We start from the raw sequence: 23,317 nt of genomic DNA on the forward strand, positions 1-23,317 counted from the left end.
TGAGTAGGAGATGGCCAGAGGGCGTTATTGGATTACGTCTTAATTGATAGACGTGTAAAAGAGGGACTTTTGGATGTTACTGTGGTGAAAGGGGCAGCTGAAGGGATGTCTGATCTCTATCTTGTGGAGGCAAAGATGAAGATTTATAAAGATTTTCAAAGAAGAGAGAATGTTGCGGAGAAGAGAGTGGTGATAGTAAGTGAGCTTGGAAAGGAGACTTGTGTGGGGTAGTATCAGGAGAGATTGAGTGCTGAATGGCAAAAGGTGAGAGCAAATGATGTGAGGGGAGTGAGGGAAGAATGGGATGTATTTAGGGAAGCAATGATGGCTTGCGCAAAAGATGAGTGTGGCATGCGAAAGGTGGGAGGTGGGCAGATTATAAAGGGTGGTGAGTGGTAGGATGAAGAAGTAAGATTGTTAGCAAAAGAGAAGAGAGTGGCGTTTGGACGATTTTTGCAGGGAAGTAGGGCAAATGACTGGGTGATGTATAAAAGAAAGAGGCAAGAGGTCAAGACAAAGCTGCAAGAGGTGAAAAAGAGGGCAATTGAGAGTTGGGGTGAGATAGTATCATTAAATTTTAGGGAGAATAAAAGATGTTTTGGAAGGAGGTAAATAAAGTGTGTAAGACAAGAAAACAAATGGGGACATAGGTGAAGGGGGCAAATGGGGAGGTAATAACAAGGAGTGATGAAGTGAGAAGGAGATGGAATAAGTATTTTGAAGGTTTGTTGAATGTTTTGGATGATAGAGTGGCAGATATTGGATGTTTTGATCAGGATGGTGTGCAAAGTGAGAGGGTCAGGGAGAATGGTATGGTAAAGAGAGAAGCGGTACTGCAAGCTTTGCAGAAGATGAAAGCTGGTAAGGCGGCAGGTTTGGATGGTGTTGCAGTGTATTTGTTAAAAAAGGGGGTGACTGTGTTGTTGGCTGGTTGGTAAGAATATTCAGTGTATGTATGGATCATTTTGAAGCGCCTGAGAATTGGCGGAATGCATGCTTAGTGCCATTGTACAAAGGCAAAGGGGATAAAGGTGAGTGTTCAAATTATAGAGGCATAAGGTTGGTGAGTATTCCTGGGAAATTATGTGGGATGGTATTGATTGAGAGGGTAAAGGCATGTACAGAGCATCAGGCTAGGGAAAAGCAGTGTGGTTTCAGAAGTGGTAGAGGATGTGTGGATCAGGTGTTTGCTTTGAAGAATATATGTGAGAAATACTTAGAAAAACAGATGGATTTGTATGTAGCATTTATGGGTCTGGAGAAGGCATATGATAGGGTTGATAGAGGTGGTTTTTGGAATGTTTTAAGAGTATATGGTGTGGAAGGTGAGTTCCTAGAAGCAGTGAAATGTTTTTATCAAGGATGTAAGGCATGTGTACGAGTAGGAAGAGAGGAAAGTGACTGGTTCCCAATGAATGTTGGTTTGTGGCAGGGGTGCGTGATGTCTCCATGGTTGTTTAATTTGTTTATGGATGGGATGGTTAGGGAGGTGAATGAAAGAGTTTTGGTTAGAGGGGCAAGTATCCAGTCTGTTGTGGATGAGAGGGCTTGGGAAGTGAGTCAGTTGTTGTTCGCTGATGAAACAGTACTGATGGCTGATTCGGGTGAGAAACTGCAGTAGCTGGTGACTGAGCTTGGTAAAGCGTGTAGAAGAAAGTTAAGAGTAAATGTGAATAAGAGCAAGGTTATTAGGGTTGAGGGACAAGTTAATTGGGAGGTGAGTTTGAATGGAGAAAAACTGGAGGAAGTGAAGTGTTTTAGATATCTGGGAGTGGATTTGGCAGCAGATGGAACCATGGAAGCAGAAGTGAGTCACAGGGTGGGAGAGGGGGCAAAGGTTCTGGAAGTGTTGAAGAATGTGTGGATGGCAAGAATGTTATCTCGGAGAGCAAAAATGAGTATTTTTGAAGGAATGGTGGTTCCAACAACATTATATGGTTACGAGGCATGGACTATAGATAGGGTTGTGCGGAGGAGGGTGGATGTGTTGGAAATGAGATGTTTGAGTACAATATGTGGTGTGAGGTGGTTTGATCGAGTAAGTAATGAAAGGGTAAGAGAGATGTGTGGTAATAAAATGAGTGTATTTGAGAGAGCAGAAGAAGGTGTATTGAAATGGTTTGTTCATATGGAGAGAATGAGTGAGGAAAGATTGACAAAGAGGATATATGTGTCAGAGGTGGAGGGAATGAGGAGAAGTGGGAGACCAAATTGGAGGTGGAAGGATGGAGTGAAAAAGATTTTGAGTGATTGGGGCCTGAACTTACTGGAGGGTGAAAGGCGTGCAAGGAATGGAGTGAATTGGAATGATGTGGTACACTAGGGTCGACGTGCTGTCAGTGGATTGAACCAGGGCATGTGAAGCATCTAGGGTAAACCATGGAAAGTTGTGTGGGGCCTGGATATGGAAAGGGAGCTGTGGTTTCAGTGCATTACATGTAATAGCTAGAGACAGAGTGTGAATAAATGTGACCTTTGTTGTCTTTTCCTAGCGCTACCCCGCGCGCATGCAGGAGGGTAGGGTGCTATTTCATGTGTGGCGGGGTGGCAATGGGAATGGATCAAGGCAGCATGTATGAATATGTACATATGTATATATGTATGTGTCTATGTATGTATATGTATGTATATGTTGAAATGTATAGGTATGTACATGTGCATGTGTGGGCATTTATGTATATACAAGTGTATGTGGGTGGGTTGGACCATTCTTTCGTCTGTTTCCTTGTGCTAACTTGCTAACGCGGGAGACAGCAACAAAGTATAATAAAATATTTATTTATTTATTTTGCTTTGTTGCTGTCTCCCGCGTTAGCAAGGTAGCGCAAGGAAACAGATGAAAGAATGGCCCAACCCACCCACATACACATGTATATACATACACGTCCACACACGCAAATATACATACCTATACATCTCAACGTATGCATATATATATATACACACAGACATATACATATATACACATATGAATATTTCATACTGTCTGCCCTTATTCATTCCCGTCGCCACCCCACCACACATGAAATGAAAACCCCTTCTCCGCATATGCGTGAGGTAGCGTTAGGAAAAGACAACAAAGGCCACATTCGTTCACACTTGGTCTCTAGCTGTCATGTACAATGCACCAATACCACAGCTCCCTTTCCACATCCAGGCCCCACACGACTTTCCATGGTTTATCCCAGATGCTTCACATGCCCTGGTTCAATCCAGTGACAGCATGTCGACCCCGGTATACTACATTGTTCCAATTCATTCTATTCCTTGCACACCCTTCACCCTCCTGCATGTTTAGGCCCGATCACTCAAAATCTTTTTCACTCCATCCTTCCACCTCCAATTTGGTCTCCCACTTCTCTTTCCCTTCACCTCTGACACATATATATCCTCTTTGTCAATCTTTCCTCTCTCATTCTCTCCATGTGACCAAACCATTTCAAAACTCCTTCTGCTCTCTCAACCACTCTCTTTTTATTACCACACATGCATTCCACCAATCCTCAGGCACTTCACCATGATCCATACATACATTGAATATCCTTACCATCCAATCAAAGATACACTCGCCCCCTTTTTTGATAAATTCAACTGCAGTACCATCCAAACCCACCGCTTTGACGGATTTCATCTTCCATGAGGCTTTCACAACCTGTTCTCTCTTCACTAAACCAGTCTTCCTGACTCTTTCACTTCGCACGCCACCCCAACCAAAACACCCTACATCTGCCACTCTCTCATCAAACACATTCAACAAACCTTCAAAATACTCTCTCCATCTCCTCACTTCATCACTACCTGGTATCACTTCCTGCCTTTCCCTCTCCACCAATGTTCCCATTTGTTCTCTTGTCTTATGCATGTTATTTACCTCCTTTCAAAATATCTTTTTAATATCCCTTTTTTTTTTTTTTTTTTTTTTTTTTTTTTTTTTTATATACCTCGTCGCTGTCTCCCGCGTTTGCGAGGTAGCGCAAGGAAACAGATGAAAGAAATGGCCCAACCCCCCCCATACACATGTACATACACACGTCCACACACGCAAATATACATACCTACACAGCTTTCCATGGTTTACCCCGGACACTTCACATGCCCTGATTCAATCCACTGACAGCACGTCAACCCCTGTATACCACATCGCTCCAATTCACTCTATTCCTTGCCCTCCTTTCACCCTCCTGCATGTTCAGGCCCCGATCACACAAAATCCTTTTCACTCCATCTTTCCACCTCCAATTTGGTCTCCCTCTTCTCCTCGTTCCCTCCACCTCCGACACATATATCCTCTTGGTCAATCTTTCCTCACTCATTCTCTCCATGTGCCCAAACCATTTCAAAACACCCTCTTCTGCTCTCTCAACCACGCTCTTTTTATTTCCACACATCTCTCTTACCCTTACGTTACTTACTCGATCAAACCACCTCACACCACACATTGTCCTCAAACATCTCATTTCCAGCACATCCATCCTCCTGCGAACAACTCTATCCATAGCCCACGCCTCGCAACCATACAACATTGTTGGAACCACTATTCCTTCAAACATACCCATTTTTGCTTTCCGGGATAATGTTCTCGACTTCCACACATTTTTCAAGGCTCCCAAAATTTTCGCCCCCTCCCCCACCCTATGATCCACTTCCACTTCCATGGTTCCATCCGCTGCCAGATCCACTCCCAGATATCTAAAACACTTCACTTCCTCCAGTTTTTCTCCATTCAAACTCACCTCCCAATTGACTTGACCCTCAACCCTACTGTACCTAATGACCTTGCTCTTATTCACATTTACTCTTAACTTTCTTCTTCCACACACTTTACCAAACTCAGTCACCAGCTTCTGCAGTTTCTCACATGAATCCGCCACCAGCGCTGTATCATCAGCGAACAACAACTGACTCACTTCCCAAGCTCTCTCATCCCCAACAGACTTCATACTTGCCCCTCTTTCCAAGACTCTTGCATTTACCTCCCTAACAACCCCATCCATAAACAAATTAAACAACCATGGAGACATCACACACCCCTGCCGCAAACCTACATTCACTGAGAACCAATCACTTTCCTCTCTTCCTAATAATACTCTCTCACCCCAACTTTCATTTGCCTTCTTTTTCAACTTTTTCACCTTCCTTTTAACCCCCTGCCACTTTCTCTTATACATCTCCCGGTCATTTGCACTCCTTCCTTGCAAGTATCATCCAAACACCTCTCTTTTATCTTTCACTAACAACTTTACTTTATCCCACCACTCATTACCCTTTCTAATCTGCCCACCTCCCACCTTTCTCATGCCATATGCGTCTTATGCACATGCCATCATTGCTTCCCTAAATACATCCCATTTCTCACCCACTCCCCTCACATCCTTTGCTCTTACCTTTTGCCATTCTGCACTCAATCTCTCCTGGTACTTACTCACACACGTCTCCTTTCTAAGCTCACTTACTCTCACCACTCTCTTCTCCCCGACATTCTCTCTTCTCTTCTGAAAATCTTTACACTTCTTCACCTTCGCCTCTACAAGATAGTGATCAGACATCCCATCAGCTTCCCTTCTCAGCACATTAAATTCCAAGTCTCTCTTTTACACTCCTATCAATTAATACATAATGTAATAATGCCCTTTGACCATCTCTCCTACTCAAATATGTATACTTGTGTATATCTCTTTTTATACCAGGTATTCCCAATCACCAGTCTATTTTCAGCACACAAATCCTCAAGCTCTTCCATTCACAACTCTGAATACTCCATGTACATTAGTTATACCCTCAACTGCCACATTACTCACATTTGCGTTTAAATCACCCATCACTAATACCCGGTCTCGTGCACCAAAATTGCTGACACACTTGCTCAGTTGCTCCCAAAACACTTGCCTCTCAAGATCTTTCTTCTCATGACCAAGTGCATCAGCACCTTTAATCACCTATCTCTCTCCATCCACTTTCAGTTTTACCCACATTAAGCATTAATGGCATGGCCTTGATTAGGGCCTCAGCTCCCCGTGCCATCTCAGCTAACAAAAAAAAAAGCTAGTCTCCAAGGCTTTACTTATAGGAAAAATATATTTCAAGGAAACATGTTTGGAATTTAAAATTGTTTTGGAAAGACATTCATGTGTTACAGAAAATATTTTTCACTTAGAAATACAATGACTAAATGGTAATCTGCTTATTTTTCTGCATCCTGTAAATATATTGTGACAGCATTACGTAATGGATATAAACAAATACAGTCTTTTCTCTCCATTATTCAAGATAAGTCCCGCTTTTAACTTTAGAAAATTTTGTCCCACTGTATTAACCTAACTCACTCCAAGTTTATGAAGCACCAGCATGAGCATTTATGATTTCTTGAGAGCTGTCTTACCTGCCTCCAAGACTTTGGTCGGAACTCACCTGCAATATGCGAGGTGGTAACGAGGGTGTTCTCTCCTACGTCCATTGCAAGTCCTTCCTGTCGGCCTCAAGCTTATAGATATATTAGGCTGACAAGGTAGGCTTCCACTGCAATGTTAAGCCCTCAGGGTTGGGCTTTCCGTTACAGTCTTCTGGTTTACAATGACCCTCTTGCGGTTGTACTCCAGGGCAAACCTTTCTTTGCTTAAGTGGTCAGATGTCTGTTCTGAAGTATCTTTGCAACTGTTGGGCCTTCTTCACATTCGTTAACAATGGCTATTTTATGTTTCTTGAAGATCAAGTAGAACTATTTGTCTGTCTGTGGCTTTCCTGAAATAGAATGGATTCTCATTTAGGTATACTCTCCAGTTGGGCTCCTGAAACAGGATGCTGCATTAATCTTTCTTAATTTTGCAAAGAGATAGACATATACATGGACCACACAGACCAAAGGTCCAAATGAGGTGGTCTGGCTTAAACACTGATGAAAAAGATTCAGTCCCCATAAAAGCAAAAGAAAAGGATAGCGAAGCAAAGGCTTTCTCCCCATCATCTAGTCTCTCTGCCAATATGCCATAAAGGACACGGGTAGAGAAAAAGATATCTTGTAGGAGTAATGTGTCTGAAATTTTTAAGGGATAGTCTGATATTAGAGTGACTGTGAATATGTCTGATATTATGGCAGTAATGATGAAAAAACTCCAGCGTCGAGACTTACCACGTCTATGTTACCCCAGATGTTGAGGAATTGTACAATAATTTCTTGTTCCCTTAAAGCAGGCTATACGGATTTATCAATAATGTTAATATGTAACCGTAGCATGGCCAAGGCGAAATCAGTGGTTGAGAAGTGTTTGATAGAAGAGAACTGCTTAGCATAATCTTGGAGGATATGCATGCATCTTCATAATTGTAACAGCAGCATGGACTACTTACATGATGTTCTCTTCTCGTATGTAGATTTTAAGACATCCATGAATGAGACAATTGCGAGAAACAAAGAAAAACATTTGACAATATTCTGTTCATGGTAAATCTGGTTTTATTGAAATATATGAATGAAGAAAATCTACATCTAAACACCGATGGAAGCCCAAAGCTTGCCTAAACTGAACAAGATCAGAAATTGAGAAAAATATACCAGTAGTGCAATACATGCACAAAGTAGAAAAACGGGAGGGAGCAGGAGGCTGGAAATCCTCCCCTCTCGTTTTTTTAATTTTCCAAAAGAGGAACAGAGAAGGGGGCCAAGTGAGGATATTCCCTCAAAGGCTCAGTCCTCTGTTCTTAACACTACCTCACTAATGTGGGAAATGGCGAATAGTATGAAAAAGAATATATATATATTTTCCTTTATTATTATATTTTGTCCTGTCTCCCATGTTAGTGTGGTAGTGCAAGGAAACAAACAAAAGAATGGCCCAACCCACCCACATACACATGCATATACATACACATCCACACACGCATATATACATACCTATACATTTCATTGTATACATATATATACATACACAGACATGTACATTTATACACACGTACATATTCATACTTGCTGCCTTTATTCATTTCATAAAGGGGAAACAGAAAAAAGTATATTTATATTTTATTTATTTTGCTTTGTCGCTGTCTCCCGCATTAGCAAGGTAGCGCAAGGAAACAGATGAAAGAATGGCCCAACCCGCCCACATACACATGCATATACATACACATCCACACATGCAAATATACATACCCATACATCTCAATGTAAACATATATATACACACACAGACATATACATATATACACATGCACACAATTCACACTGTCTGCCTTTATTCATTCCCATCGCCACCTCGCCACACATGGAATAACATCCCCCTCCCCCCTCATGTGTGCAAGGTAGCACTAGGAAAAGACAACAAAGGCCCCATTCGTTCACACTCAGTCTCTAGCTGTCATGCAATAATGCCCGAAACCACAGCTCCCTTTCCACATCCAGGCCCCACAGAACTTTCCATGGTTTACCCCAGACGCTTCACATGCCCTGATTCAATCCATTGACAGCATGTCGATCCCGGTATATATATATATATATATATATATATATATATATATATATATATATATATATATATATCCCTGGGGATAGGGGAGAAAGAATACTTCCCACGTATTCCCTGCGTGTCGTAGAAGGCGACTAAAAGGGGAGAGAGCGGGTGGCTGGAAATCCTCCCGTCTTTTTTTTTTATTTTCCAAAAGAAGGAACAGAGAAGGGGGCCAAGTGAGGATATTCCCTCAAAGGCCCAGTCCACTGTTCTTAATGCTACCTCGCTGATGCAGGAAATGGCGAATAGTATGAAAGAAAGAAAGAAAGATATATATATATATATATATATATATATATATATATATATATATATATATATATATATATATATATATATATATATATATATATATATATATATATATATATATATATATTATTTTTTTGTTTATTTATTTTGCTTTGTCGCTGTCTCCGGCGTTAGCGAGGTAGCGCAAGGAAACAGACGAAAGAATGGCCCAACCCGCCCACATACACATGTATATACATACACGTCCACACACACAAATATACATACCTATACATCTCAATGTACACATATATATACACACACAGACATATACCTATATACACATGTACATAATTCATACTGTCTGCCTTTATTTGTTCCGATTGCCACCTCGCCACACATGGAATAACAATCCCCTCCCCCTCATGTGTGCGAGGTAGCGCTAGGAAAAGACACCAAAGGCCCCATTCGTTCACACTCAGTCTCTAGCTGTCATGTAATAATGCACCCAAACCACAGCTCCCTTTCCACATCCAGGCCCCACAGAACTTTCCATGGTTTACCCCAGACGCTTCACATGCCCTGGTTAAATCCACTGACAGCACATCAACCCCAGTATACCACATCGTTCCAATTCACTCTATTCCTTGCACGCCTTTCACCCTTCTGCATGTTCAGACCCCGATCACTCAAAATCTTTTTCACTCCATCTTTCCACCTCCAATTTGGTCTCCCACTTCTCATTCCCTCCACCTCTGACACATATATCCTCTTGGTCAATCTTTCCTCACTCATTCTCTCCATGTGACTAAACCATTTCAAAACACCCTCTTCTGCTCTCTCAACCACACTCTTTTTATTTCCACACATCTCTCTTACCCTTACATTACTTACTCGATCAAACCACCTCACACCACATATTGCCCTCAGACATCTCATTCCCAGCACATCCACCCTCCTGCGCACAACTCTATCCATAGCCCACACCTCGCAACCATACAACATTGTTGGAACCACTATTCTTTCAAACATACCCATTTTTGCTTTCCAAGATAATGTTCTCGACTTCCAAACATTCTTCAAGGCTCCCAGAATTTTCGCCCCCTCCCCCACCCTATGATTCACTTCCACTTCCATGGTTCCATCCGCTGCCAGATCCACTCCCAGATATCTAAAACACTTTACTTCCTCCAGTTTTTCTCCATTCAAACTTACCTCCCAATTGACTTGACCCTCAACCCTACTGTACCTAATAACCTTGCATTTATTCACATTTACTCATAACTTTCTTCTTTCACACACTTTACCAAACTCAGTCACCAGCTTCTGCAGTTTCTTACATGAATCAGCCACCAGCGCTGTATCATCAGCGAACAACAACTGACTCACTTCCCAAGCTCTCTCATCCACAACAGACTGCATACTTGCCCCTCTTTCCAAAACTCTTGCATTAACCTCCCTAACAACCCCATCCATAAACAAATTAAACAACCATGGAGACATCACACACCCTGCTGCAAACCTACATTCACTGAGAACCAATCACTTTCCTCTCTTCCTACATGTACACATGCCTTACATCCTCGATAAAAACTTTTCACTGCTTCTAACAACTTGCCTCCCACACCATATATTCTTAAAACCTTCCACAGAGCATCTCTATCAACTCGATCATATGCCTTCTCCAGATCCATAAATGCTACATACAAATCCATTTGTTTTTCTAAGTATTTCTCACATACATTCTTCAAAGCAAACACCTGATCCACACATCCTCTACCACTTCTGAAACCACACTGCTCTTCCCCAGTCTGATGCTCTGTACATGCCTTCACCCTCTCAATCAATACCCTCCCATATGATTTACCAGGAATGCTCAACAAACCTATACCTCTGTAATTTGAGCACTCACTCTTATCCCCTTTGCCTTTGTACAATGGCACTATGCAAGCATACCGCCAATCCTCAGGCACCTCATCATGAATCATACATACATTAAATAACCTTACCAACCAGTCAACAATACAGTCACCCCCTTTTTTAATAAATTCCACTGCAATACCATCCAAACCTGCTGCCTTGCCGGCTTTCATCTTCCGTAAAGCTTTTACTACCTCTTCTCTATTTACCAAATCATTTTCCCTAACCCTCTCACTTTGCACACCACCTCGACCAAAACACCCTATATCTGCCACTCTATCATCAAACACATTCAACAAACCTTCAAAATACTCACTCCATCTCCTTCTCACATCACCACTACTTGTTATCACCTCCCCATTAGCCCCCTTTACTGAAGTTCCCATTTGCTCCCTTGTCTTACGCACTTTATTTACCTCCTTCCAAAACATCTTTTTATTCTCCCTGAAATTTAATGATAACTCTCTCACCCCAACTCTCATTTGCCCTCTTTTTCAACTCTTGCACCTTTCTCTTGACCTCCTGTCTATTTCTTTTATACTTCTCCCACTCATTTGCATTTTTTCCCTGCAAAAATCGTCCAAATGCCTCTCTCTTCTCTTTCACTAATAATCTTACTTCTTCATCCCACCACTCACTACCTTTTCTAATCAACCCACCTCCCACGCTTCTCATGCCACAAGCATCTTTTGCGCAAGCCATCACTGATTCCCTAAATACATCCCATTCCTCCCCCACTCCCCTTACCTCCTTTGTTCTCACCTTTTTCCATTCTGTACTCAGTCTCTCTTGGTACTTCCTCACACAAGTCTCCTTCCCAAGCTCACTTACTCTCACTACTCTCTTCTCCCCAACATTCTCTCTTCTTTTCTGAAAACTCCCACAAATCTTCATCTTTGCCTCCACAAGATAATGATCAGACATCCCTCCAGTTGCACCTCTCAGCACATTAACATCCAAAAGTCTCTCTTTCATGCGTCTATCAATTAACACATAATCCAATAACGCTCTCTGGCGATCTCTCCTTTTTACATACGTATACTTATGTATATCTCGCTTTTTAAACCAGGTATTCCCAATCACCAGTCCTTTTTCAGCACATAAATCTACAAGCTCTTCACCATTTCCACTTACAACACTGAACACTCCATGTATACCAATTATTCCCTCAACTGCCACATTACTCACCTTTGCATTCAAATCACCCATCACTATAACCCGGTCTTGTGCATCAAAACCACTAACACACTCATTCAGCTGCTCCCAAAACACTTGCCTCTCATGATCTTTCTTCTCATGCCCAGGTGCATATGCATCAATAATCACCCATCTCTCTCCATCAACTTTCAGTTTTACCCATATCAATCGAGAATTTACTTTCTTACACTCTATCTCATACTCCCACAACTCCTGATTCAGGAGTAGTGCTACTCCTTCCCTTGCTCTTGTCCTCTCACTAACCCCTGACTTTACTCCCAAGACATTCCCAAACCACTCTTCCCCTTTACCCTTGAGCTTCGTTTCACTCAGAGCCAGAACATCCAGGTTCCTTTCCTCAAACATACTACCTATCTCTCCTTTTTTCACATCTTGGTTACATCCACACACATTTAGACACCCCAATCTGAGCCTTCGAGGAGGATGAGCACTCCTCGCGTGACTCCTTCTTCTGTTTCCCCTTTTAGAAAGTTAAAATACAAGGAGGGGAGGGTTTCTGGCACCCTGCTCCCGTCCCCTTTAGTTGCCTTCTACGACACGTGAGGAATGCGTGGGAAGTATTCTTTCTCCCCTATCCCCAGGGATATATATATATATATATATATATGCTCTGTGGAAGGTATTAAGAATATATGGTGTTGGAGGAAAGTTGTTAGAAGCAGTGAAAAGTTTTTATCGAGGATGTAAGGCATGTGTACGTGTAGGAAGAGAGGAAAGTGATTGGTTCTCAGTGAATGTAGGTTTGCGGCAGGGGTGTGTGATGTCTCCATGGTTGTTTAATTTGTTTATGGATGGGGTTGTTAGGGAGGTAAATGCAAGAGTTTTGGAAAGAGGGGCAAGTATGAAGTCTGTTGGGGATGAGAGAGCTTGGGAAGTGAGTCAGTTGTTGTTCGCTGATGATACAGCGCTGGTGGCTGATTCATGTGAGAAACTGCAGAAGCTGGTGACTGAGTTTGGAAAAGTGTGTGGAAGAAGAAAGTTAAGAGTAAATGTGAATAAGAGCAAGGTTATTAGGTACAGTAGGGTTGAGGGTCAAGTCAATTGGGAGGTGAGTTTGAATGGAGAAAAACTGGGGAAGTGAAGTGTTTTAGATATCTGGGAGTGGATCTGGCAGCAGATGGAACCATGGAAGCGGAAGTGGATCATAGGGTGGGGGAGGGGGCGAAAATCCTGGGAGCCTTGAAGAATGTGTGGAAGTCGAGAACATTATCTCGGAAAGCAAAAATGGGTATGTTTGAAGGAATAGTGGTTCCAACAATGTTGTATGGTTGCGAGGCGTGGGCTATGGATAGAGTTGTGCGCAGGAGGATGGATGTGCTGGAAATGAGATGTTTGAGGACAATGTGTGGTGTGAGGTGGTTTGATCGAGTGAGTAACGTAAGGGTAAGAGAGATGTGTGGAAATAAAAAGAGCGTGGTTGAGAGAGCAGAAGAGGGTGTTTTGAAGTGGTTTGGGCACATGGAGAGGATGAGTGAGGAAAGATTGACCAAGAGGATACATGTGTCGGAGGTGGAGGGAACAAGGAGAAGAGGGAGACCAAATTGGAGGTGGAAAGATGGAGTGAAAAAGATTTTGTGTGATCGGGGCCTGAGCATGCAGGAGGGTGAAAGGAGGGCAAGGAATAGAGTGAATTGGAGCGATGTGGTATACCGGGGTTGACGTGCTGTCAGTGGATTGAAGCAGGGCATGTGAAGCGTCTGGGGTAAAACATGGAAAGCTGTGTAGGTATGTATATTTGTGTGTGTGGACGTATGTATATACATGTGTATGGGGGTGGGTTGGGCCATTTCTTTCGTCTGTTTCCTTGCGCTACCTCGCAAACGCGGGAGACAGCGACAAAGTATAATAATAATAATAATATATATATATATATATATATATATATATATATATATATATATATATATATATATATATATATCTCGCTATCGCGGGAAATAGCGAATAGTATGAAAAAAAAATATATATATATATATATATATATATATATATATATATATTCTTAATGCTCTGTGGAAGGTATTAAGAATATATGGTGTGGGAGGAAAGTTGTTAGAAGCAGTGAAAAGTTTTTATCGAGGATGTAAGGCATGTGTACGTGTAGGAAGAGAGGAAAGTGATTGGTTCTCAGTGAATGTAGGTTTGCGGCAGGGGTGTGTGATGTCTCCATGGTTGTTTAATTTGTTTATGGATGGGGTTGTAAGGAAGGTAAATGCAAGAGTTTTGGAAAGAGGGGCAAGTATGAAGTCTGTTGGGGATGAGAGAGCTTGGGAAGTGAGTCAGTTGTTGTTCGCTGATGATACAGCGCTGGTGGCTGATTCATGTGAGAAACTGCAGAAGCTGGTGACTGAGTTTGGTAAAGTGTGTGGAAGAAGAAAGTTAAGAGTAAATGTGAATAAGAGCAAGGTTATTAGGTACAGTAGGGTTGAGGGTCAAGTCAATTGGGAGGTGAGTTTGAATGGAGAAAAACAGGAGGAAGTGAAGTGTTTTAGATATCTGGGAGTGGATCTGGCAGCGGATGGAACCATGGAAGCGGAAGTGGATCATAGGGTGGGGGAGGGGGCGAAAATTCTGGGGGCCTTGAAGAATGTGTGGAAGTCGAGAACATTATCTCGGAAAGCAAAAATGGGTATGTTTGAAGGAATAGTGGTTCCAACAATGTTGTATGGTTGCGAGGCGTGGGCTATGGATAGAGTTGTGCGCAGGAGGATGGATGTGCTGGAAATGAGATGTTTGAGGACAATGTGTGGTGTGAGGTGGTTTGATCGAGTAAGTAATGTAAGGGTAAGAGAGATGTGTGGAAATAAAAAGAGTGTAGTTGAGAGAGCAGAAGAGGGTGTTTTGAAATGGTTTGGGCACATGGAGAGAATGAGTGAGGAAAGATTGACCAAGAGGATATATGTGTCGGAGGTGGAGGGAACGAGGAGAAGAGGGAGACCTTCACATGCCCTGATTCAATCCACTGACAGCACGTCAACCCCGGTATACCACATCGATCCAGTTCACTCTATTCCTTGCCCTCCTTTCACCCTCCTGCATGTTCAGGCCCCAATCACACAAAATCTTTTTCACTCCATCTTTCCACCTCCAATTTGATCTCCCACTTCTCCTCGTTCCCTCCACCTCCGACACATATATCCTCTTGGTCAATCTTTCCTCACTCATTCTCTCCATGTGCCCAAACCATTTCAAAACACCCTCTTCTGCTCTCTCAACTACACTCTTTTTATTTCCACACATCTCTCTTACCCTTACATTACTTACTCGATCAAACCACCTCACACCACACATTGTCCTCAAACATCTCATTTCCAGCTCATCCACCCTCCTGCACACAACTCTATCCATAGCCCACGCCTCGCAACCATACAACATTGTTGGAACCACTATTCCTTCAAACATACCCATTTTTGCTTTCCGAGATAATGTTCTCGACTTCCACACATTCTTCAAGGCTCCCAGGATTTTCGCCCCCTCCCCCACCCTATGATCCACTTCCGCTTCCATGGTTCCATCCGCTGCCAGATCCACTCCCAGATATCTAAAACACTTTACTTCCCCCAGTTTTTCTCCATTCAAACTTACCTCCCAATTGACTTGACCCTCAACCCTACTGTACCTAATAACCTTGCTCTTATTCACATTTACTCTTAACTTTCTTCTTTCACACACTTTACCAAACTCAGTCACCAGCTTCTGCAGTTTCTCACATGAATCAGCCACCAGCGCTGTATCATCAGCGAATAACAACTGACTCACTTCCCAAGCTCTCTCATCCACAACAGACTTCATACTTGCCCCTCTTTCCAAAACTCTTGCATTCACCTCCCTAACAACGCCATCCATAAACAAATTAAACAAGCATGGAGACATCACACACCCCTGCCGCAAACCTACATTCACTGAGAACCAGTCGCTCTCCTCTCTTCCTACACGTACACATGCCTTACATCCTCGATAAAAACTTTTCACTGCTTCTAACTACTTGCCTCCCAGACCATATATTCTTAATACCTTCCACAGAGCATCTCTATGAACTCTATCATATGCCTTCTCCAGATCCATAAATGCTACATACAAATCCATTTGCTTTTCTAAGTATTTCTCACATACATTCTTCAAAGCAAACATATATATATATCTTTTTCTTTCATACTATTCGCCATTTCCCGCATTAGCGAGGTAGCGTCGAGAACTGAGGACTGGGCCCCCTAGGGAACATCCCCACCTGGCCCCCTTCTCTATTCCCTCTTTTGGAAAAAAAAAAAAAAAGCGAGAGGGGAGGATTTCCAGCCCCCTGCTCCCTCCCCTTTTAGTCACCTTCTACGACACGCAGGGAATACGTGGGAAGTATTCTTTCTCCCCTATACCCTATATGTTATCATTAATTCCACTCCTTATCTCTTATCATATGGAGTTGTTCAGGTACATTTAACCTTTTAGTTCATTCATACACATCCCAGTTTTAAAGTCAAACATGATCTTTCACAGTGACATACACATTTCTTATTTTTTCATCTGCATGAGGCTTTCATTCACTACTCTGCAATCAACTTTTACATATGTCACCTAAACTACCATTTTTCCTGCACCATGATTCTATCATGCTGTTCTTCTCTTTCAACATATTTTTCTCTTCTTTCCACATCCTATTTTTTCTCTATCACTTTATCCATATGTAATGTCATTATGTGGAGGCGAAGGTGAAGATATGTAGAGGTTGTCAGAGAAGAAGAGAGAATGTTGGAGTGAAGAAGAGTGGTGAGATTAAGTGAGCTTGGAAAGGATACTTGTGTGAAGAAGTACCAGGAGAGATTGAGTGCAGAATGGAAAAAGGTGAGAGCAAATGACGTAAAGGGAGTGGGGGAGGAATGGGATGTGTTTGGGGAAGCAGTGATAGCTTGCGCAAAAGATGCCCATGGCATGAGAAAGGTAGGAGGTGGGCAGATTAGAAAGGGTAGTGAGTGGTTGGATGAAGAAGTAAGATTGTTAGTGAAAGAGAAGAGAGAGGCATTTGGACGATTTTTGCAGGGTAATCGTACAAATGACTGGGAGATGTATAAAAGAACAAGGCAAGAGGTCAAGAGAAAGGGGCAAGAGGTCAAAAAGAGGGCAAATAAGAGTTGGGGTGAGAGAGTATCATCAAATTTTAGGGAGAATAAAAAGATGTTTTGGAAGAAGGTAAATAAAGTGTGTAAGACAAGAGAACAAATGGGAACATCGGTGAAGGGGGTAAATGGGGAGGTAATAACAAGTAGTGTTGAAGTGAGAGGGAGATGGAAAGAGTATTTTGGAGGTTTGCTGAATGTGTTTGATGATAGAGTGGGAGATATAGGGTGTTTTGGTTGAGGTGGTTTGCAAAGTGAAAGGGGTCAGAGAGAATGATTTGGTAAACAGAGAAGAGGTAGTGAAGGCTTTGGGGAAAATGAAAACTGGCAAGGCAGCGGGTTTGGATGGTATTGCTATGGAATTATTTAAGAAAGGGGGTGACTGTGTTGTTGACTGGTTGGTGAGGATATTCAGTATATGTATGGTTCATGGTGAAGTGCCTGAGGATTGGCGGAATGCATGTATAGTGCCAATGTACAAAGGCAAAGGGAATAAAGGTGAGTGTTCAAATTACAGAGGTATAAGTTTGGTGAGTATTCCTGGGAAATTATATGGGAGGGTATTGATTGAGAGGGTGAAGGCATGTACAGAGCATCAGACTGGGGAAGAGCAGTGTGGTTTCAGAAGTGGTAGAGGATGTGTGGATCAGGTGTTTGCTTTGAAGAATGTATGTGAGAAATACTGAGAAAAGCAAATGAATTTGTAGCATTTATGAATCTGGAGTAAGATGTTGAAGGGTGAGATTTATGTTATGTTGCCATTGTATATGTAGTTTAGGTTGTCCATTTTGGAGATAAAGTGTTAAGCATTGATTGAGTGATTTTGTGCTAGTCTTACTGATGTAGTTCATGTTTTGAAGTTTACAACTTCTACTAGGCAGGAGTACTGGTAAACTACGTTGATAGCCTGTAGTGGGTTATTGTTCCAAGTGGGGTTGTTTCTCATAATGTAGTCACTAGTTTTCCCACTCTTGTAGTAAATGATGATGCTGAGATGATCTTCAGTGATGTTTCAGGTAATGTTTACAGTCTTTTTCAGGATACGTTCGTCAGTTCATTAAGCAGGAGACTTTTTTTTCTTTGCAGTTAACTAGATGAGCAGTTCCAGGCTGTTGTTGGGTGTGATTTACTAGTCGAGTTTGGAGAAACACACTTATCCATTTGTCAATTATTATAGTACAAAAACCATTGTTAACTGAAATTTGCGGGATTCTGGTGATTTCTTGATGGAGGTGGTCCATGATGAACAGTTCTTGTGAGGACGACTTAACTAGGGTTTCATAACGCTTAACTTGTACCTCTCGGGGGGCTCTCACTTCTAGCGTTCAAGACATCTGCCCAAATATGATGAACACTGGTTTGGTATTCCCCGTTATTAGCGTGAATGTTGACATCCTGCTTTTTTTTTCATGACATATTTAGAAGCCAGCAAAAGTTGGGCCCAATGGAAAGCCCATGACGACTCCCTCTACCTGGTAACATAGCTTACCATTGGAATGGGGCTTAAGTGGTGTAAGCACATAGGCTTTCTAGTATGGTTCTAGGAATCTTGTGTGCTGGTCTTGATGGGTGATTATAGCACTGTTGAGTATTATCTCAACAGTTGGTTCTCTGAAATATTAATAAATGCACTCTACATCTGGCAATACCAAAAGTCCATCTGGTCAGTTGCCCTGGAGAATGTCAGTAAATTCATAACTTGATTGTAGAGAGGACATGGGAGGAATGTAGGAAAAAATGTCATGTTGATCTGTTTAGCTAACTTTTATGTGGGTGTATTTTCTATTGCACTCCAAAGGACTCCAATTCCTACCTACACCTAACTTTCCCAGGTGTGAAGACCTCAGGCAAACCCCCAAGCCGTTGACCCAACAAGTTTGACCCCCAAAGACTACACTATCATGCGGTCCACCAATCAATATACCTCTTGTGACTGCCCTCATTTGTAACACTTCGAGATTCACTCCTGTCTTCTTTATATTGTGTTGTATCATTTATGATCAATTTGACTGAAGATAGGCTGTGTTCTTGTGCCCGTGACCTCTCATATATTTCAAGAAGAGTGAAAATGAATATAGGACATTTAATTCACTCTTTATCAGATACTGTAAAACATGTAGCAAGAAAAAAGCTTTTGTATTAACATGCATTGATCTGTAAAAAACAAAATTATATTTTTTTTTTCCCAAAGGAAAGAACAGAGAATGGGGCCGGGTGAGGATGTTTTTTTTTTTTTTTTTCCAAAAGAAGGAACAGAGAAGGGAGCCAGGTGAGGATATTCCCTCAAAGGCCCAGTTATCTGTTCTTAACACTACTTCGCTAACGCGAGAAATGGCGAATAGTTTGAAAGAAAAGAAATATATATAATTTTTTTTTACTCATTATACTTTGTCGCTGTCTCCCGCATTAGTGAGGTAGTGCAAAGAACGAGACGAAAGAATGGCCCAACCCACCGACATACACATGTATATACATACACATCCACACACACACATAGACATACCAATACATTTCAATGTATACATATATATACATACACAGACATATGCATATATACACATGTAAATAATTCATACTTGCTGCCTTTATTCATTCCCGTCGCCACCCCGCCAGACATGAAATGACAACCCCTTCCCCCCGCATGCGCACGAGGTGGTGCTAGGAATAGACAACAAAGGCCTCATTCGCTCACACTCAGTCTCTAGCTGTCATCTATAATGCACCGAAAACACAGCTCCCTTTCCACATCCAGGCCTCACAAAAGTTTCCATGGTTTACCCCTGACGCTTCACATGCCCTAGCTCAGTCCATTGACAGCACGTCGACCCTGGTATACCACATTGTTCCAATTTACTCTATTCCTTGGTCGCCTTTCACCCTCTTGCATGTTCAGGCCCCGATTGCTCAAAATCTTTTCACTCTATCTTTCCACCTCCAATTTGGTCTCCCACTTCTCGTTCTCTCCACCTCTGACACATATATCCTCTTTGTCAATCTTTCCTCACTCATTCTTTCCATGTGACCACACCATTTCAAAACACCCTCTTCTGCTCTCTCAACCACACTCTTTTTATTACTACACATCTCTCTTACCCTTTCATTACTTACTCGATCAAACCACCTCACACCACATATTGTCCTCAAACATCTCATTTCCAACACATCCGCCCTCCTCCGCACAACTCTATCTATAACCCACGCCTCGCAACCATATAACAACCCATTTTTGTTTTCCGAAATAACGTTCTTGCCTTCCACACATTCTTCAACACTCCCAGAACTTTCGCCCCCTTCCCCACCCAGTGACTCCCTTCCGCATCCAGAGATATGTCTGCTGCCAAATCCACTCCCAGATATCTAAAACACTTCACTTCCTCCAGTTCTCCATTCAAACTTACCTCCCAATTGACTTGTCCCTCACCCCTACTGTACTTAATAGCCTTGCTTAATCGCCGTCTCCCGCGTTAGCAAGGTAGCGCAAGGAAACAGACGAGAATGGCCTAACCCACCCACAAACACATGTATATACTTAAACGCCCACACACGCACATATACATACCTATACATTTCAGAGTATACATACACAGACATATACATATATACACATGTACATGTATTCATACTTGCTGCCTTCATCCATTTTCATCGCCACCCCGCCCTCCACACATTCTTCAACTCTCCCAGAACCTTCGCCCCCTCCCCCACCCAGTGACTCACTTCCGCATCCAGGGATCTGTCTGCTGCCAAATCCACTCCCAGATATCTAAAACACTTCACTTCCTCCAGTTTTTCTCCATTCAAACTTACCTCCCAATTGACTTGTCCCTTACTCCTACTGTACTTAATAACCTTCCTTAATCGCCGTCTCCCGCGTTAGCGAGGTAGCGCAAGGAAACAGATGAGAATGGCCTAACCCACCCACAAACACATGTATATACTTAAACGCCCACACACGCACACATACATACCTATACATTTCAGCGTACACATACACAGACTTATAAATATATACACATGTACATATTCATACTTGCTGCCTTCAACCATTTTCATCGCCACCCCGCCTTCCACACATTCTTCAACGCTTCCAGAACTTTCGCCCCCTCCCCCACCCAGTGACTCACTTCCGCATCCAGGGATCTGTCTGCTGCCAAACCCACTCCCAGATATCTAAAACACTTCACTTCCTCCAGTTCATCTCCATTCAAACTTACCTCCCAATTGACTTGTCCCTCACCCCTACTGTACTTAATAACCTTGCTTAATCGCCGTCTCCCGCGTTAGCGAGGTAGCGCAAGGAAACAGATGAGAATGGCCTATCCCACCCACAAACACATGTATATACTTAAACGCCCACACACGCACATATACATACCTATACATTTCAGCGTATACATACACACATATACATATACACACATGGACATATTCATACTTGCTGCCTTCATCCATTGCATCGCCACCCCGCCACACATGAAATATACCCCCCCACCCCTTACCCCCCGCCCGCGCATGCAAGCGAGGTAGTGCTAGGAAAAGACGACAAAGGCCACATTCGTTCACACTCAGTCTCTAGCTGTCATGAGTAATGCACCGAAACCACAGCTCCCTTTCCACATCCAGACCCCACAGACCTTTCCATGATTTACCCCAGACGCTTTAGGACTACAACACGACTGGTGTTTTATTTATTGATTGATTGTGTGACTTTACTGGTCAACCATCCCTTACGAGGTATTGGAGAACAACTGATATGGAAACAGAACAATGACGGTGTATTACAGTATACCTGCGTCTTCGCACACAGACAAATAATAATGATAAATACAATAATGAGATTACGCAAAAATACAAATACCATGTAGGAGTAATACAACCCAATTGATTACAATCCTTTAAAAACAGAACTGATATGCCCTTAGATCTAATACGGTACAGTGATAGAACATGACTCGTTAAAATTGAATATTAACTGCAAGCACTTAACACAGTACCATGTTTGATGATTGTAATCGTCCTGGATACAATTAGATATTAACTGTTGGATCTATTTTGAGCACACATATCTCAGTACTGTGTCAGAATATAAAATTGACTAGTTACAAGCAAACAGTTTTACATAATTTTCGTTTTGTATCCGAGTTTTTGACAGCCCCTCCAACCCAGTATATTTCTCCCCGTATATCAGATGTTTCTGTACACATTTGTATCGTGCATCACATCTTCGTTCATCACAATGTACATTATACATGACTTTGGTGGTTTAGTCATACTGACATTAATAAATCATTCCCCCAAAAAGAGGGAACGTTATCACATCGAAATTTACCCAAATTTATTCTTGCAGCCACGTTAAGTCTAGTAAGTTCGTTTTCACTTGTAAATTCCTTCTTTATTACAACACTGTACAACAGATGCCATTTACAATGTACATTAATTTGGAAGTTTATAGTTGGGATCTATGCGACAAGGCTGTCTTAACCAGTTTTGTGTTAATATTTCTATAATCCTAGCAAATGTTTGAGTAGTTGCGCTTATTTATTATAATTTTACTTTGCAATCCAGCGAGATTAAAAACATTTAGTCATGTATTGATTTACGTAGTCTAGTTAATTCTTATGCATATGAGATGTAACCTTTTTTCCTCTCTCTCAACAATACTAAAATGATTCTATGAAACTTTCTGTATAATATACAATTTGTAGTTTTTTTTTGTCAGCTTTAAGAAACAATTGAAAATTTTCCCGTGGAACATACTAATTTTTCCTGACTGTTGAAATCCCCAGATACAGGCTGGAGCCTAATGCTTGGTTTACAATATTATTTTGGTTATTTTGAACTTAGTTAAGTGAAGCGGCTTACAGTTGCTTGCATAGACGCATTACTTTATGGTTATGTGCTTTAATATAATTTGCTCCTTGATTAACCATGTAGACAATGCTTTGCACTTGTTTTCAACCTTCGGTCTGGCAGATATCATGTCCATCTCTTTTAATGTGCTCTTTTTGTAATACATTAAACATTTAAAGTTTCTTATCAAACCAAGGTTTATATTTGACTGCTGTTTTACCCTAGGATTACCAATACAATCTTCTTTGCAGATTCTGACTGAGTTGGTGGCACCAATATTGATGATATACAATTTTTATCAGGCTGTCGTATTATCCTGTCGTAAGAAATCAACTGAGGTAAGTTCCTCCCTGAGCCTTTTTATTTGTCCATTATAATTATTATTTCTTTTTTACTCGTTCAGTTTTCCACGTTGTTTTCCGTTGCTTCACATTAGTGGTCTCGACCCCAGTACCAGGAGCCATCCTCGGGCTCTTAATGGAGGACTGAACT

The 23,317-nt window shown here is 41.8% G+C and overlaps 1 protein-coding gene and 1 long non-coding RNA gene across 4 annotated transcripts in view; one reads left to right on the plus strand and one right to left on the minus strand.

Moving 5' to 3' along the window:
- The window catches only part of LOC139764658 (RRP15-like protein), a 106,613-nt gene that overhangs the window by 73,130 nt on the left and 10,166 nt on the right, over positions 1-23,317 (minus strand). For all 3 annotated transcript variants that reach the window (XM_071691520.1, XM_071691519.1, XM_071691518.1), the window contains exon 2: positions 6,409-6,738. Coding sequence is in view for 2 of the 3 variants with exons in the window: in XM_071691519.1 (XP_071547620.1) it covers positions 6,409-6,454 (46 nt within the window). In the remaining variant the exon portion in view is untranslated. The remainder of the gene's footprint in view (positions 1-6,408; positions 6,739-23,317) is intronic.
- The window catches only part of LOC139764663 (uncharacterized), a 146,278-nt gene that overhangs the window by 26,380 nt on the left and 96,581 nt on the right, over positions 1-23,317 (plus strand). Inside the window, exon 2 of the long non-coding RNA XR_011716443.1 lies at positions 23,077-23,163. This is a non-coding gene — a long non-coding RNA (uncharacterized lncRNA). The remainder of the gene's footprint in view (positions 1-23,076; positions 23,164-23,317) is intronic.

Source organism: Panulirus ornatus, chromosome 50 (genome assembly GCF_036320965.1).
Source record: "Panulirus ornatus isolate Po-2019 chromosome 50, ASM3632096v1, whole genome shotgun sequence".
In the NCBI taxonomy this organism is placed as follows: Eukaryota; Metazoa; Arthropoda; class Malacostraca; order Decapoda; family Palinuridae; genus Panulirus; species Panulirus ornatus.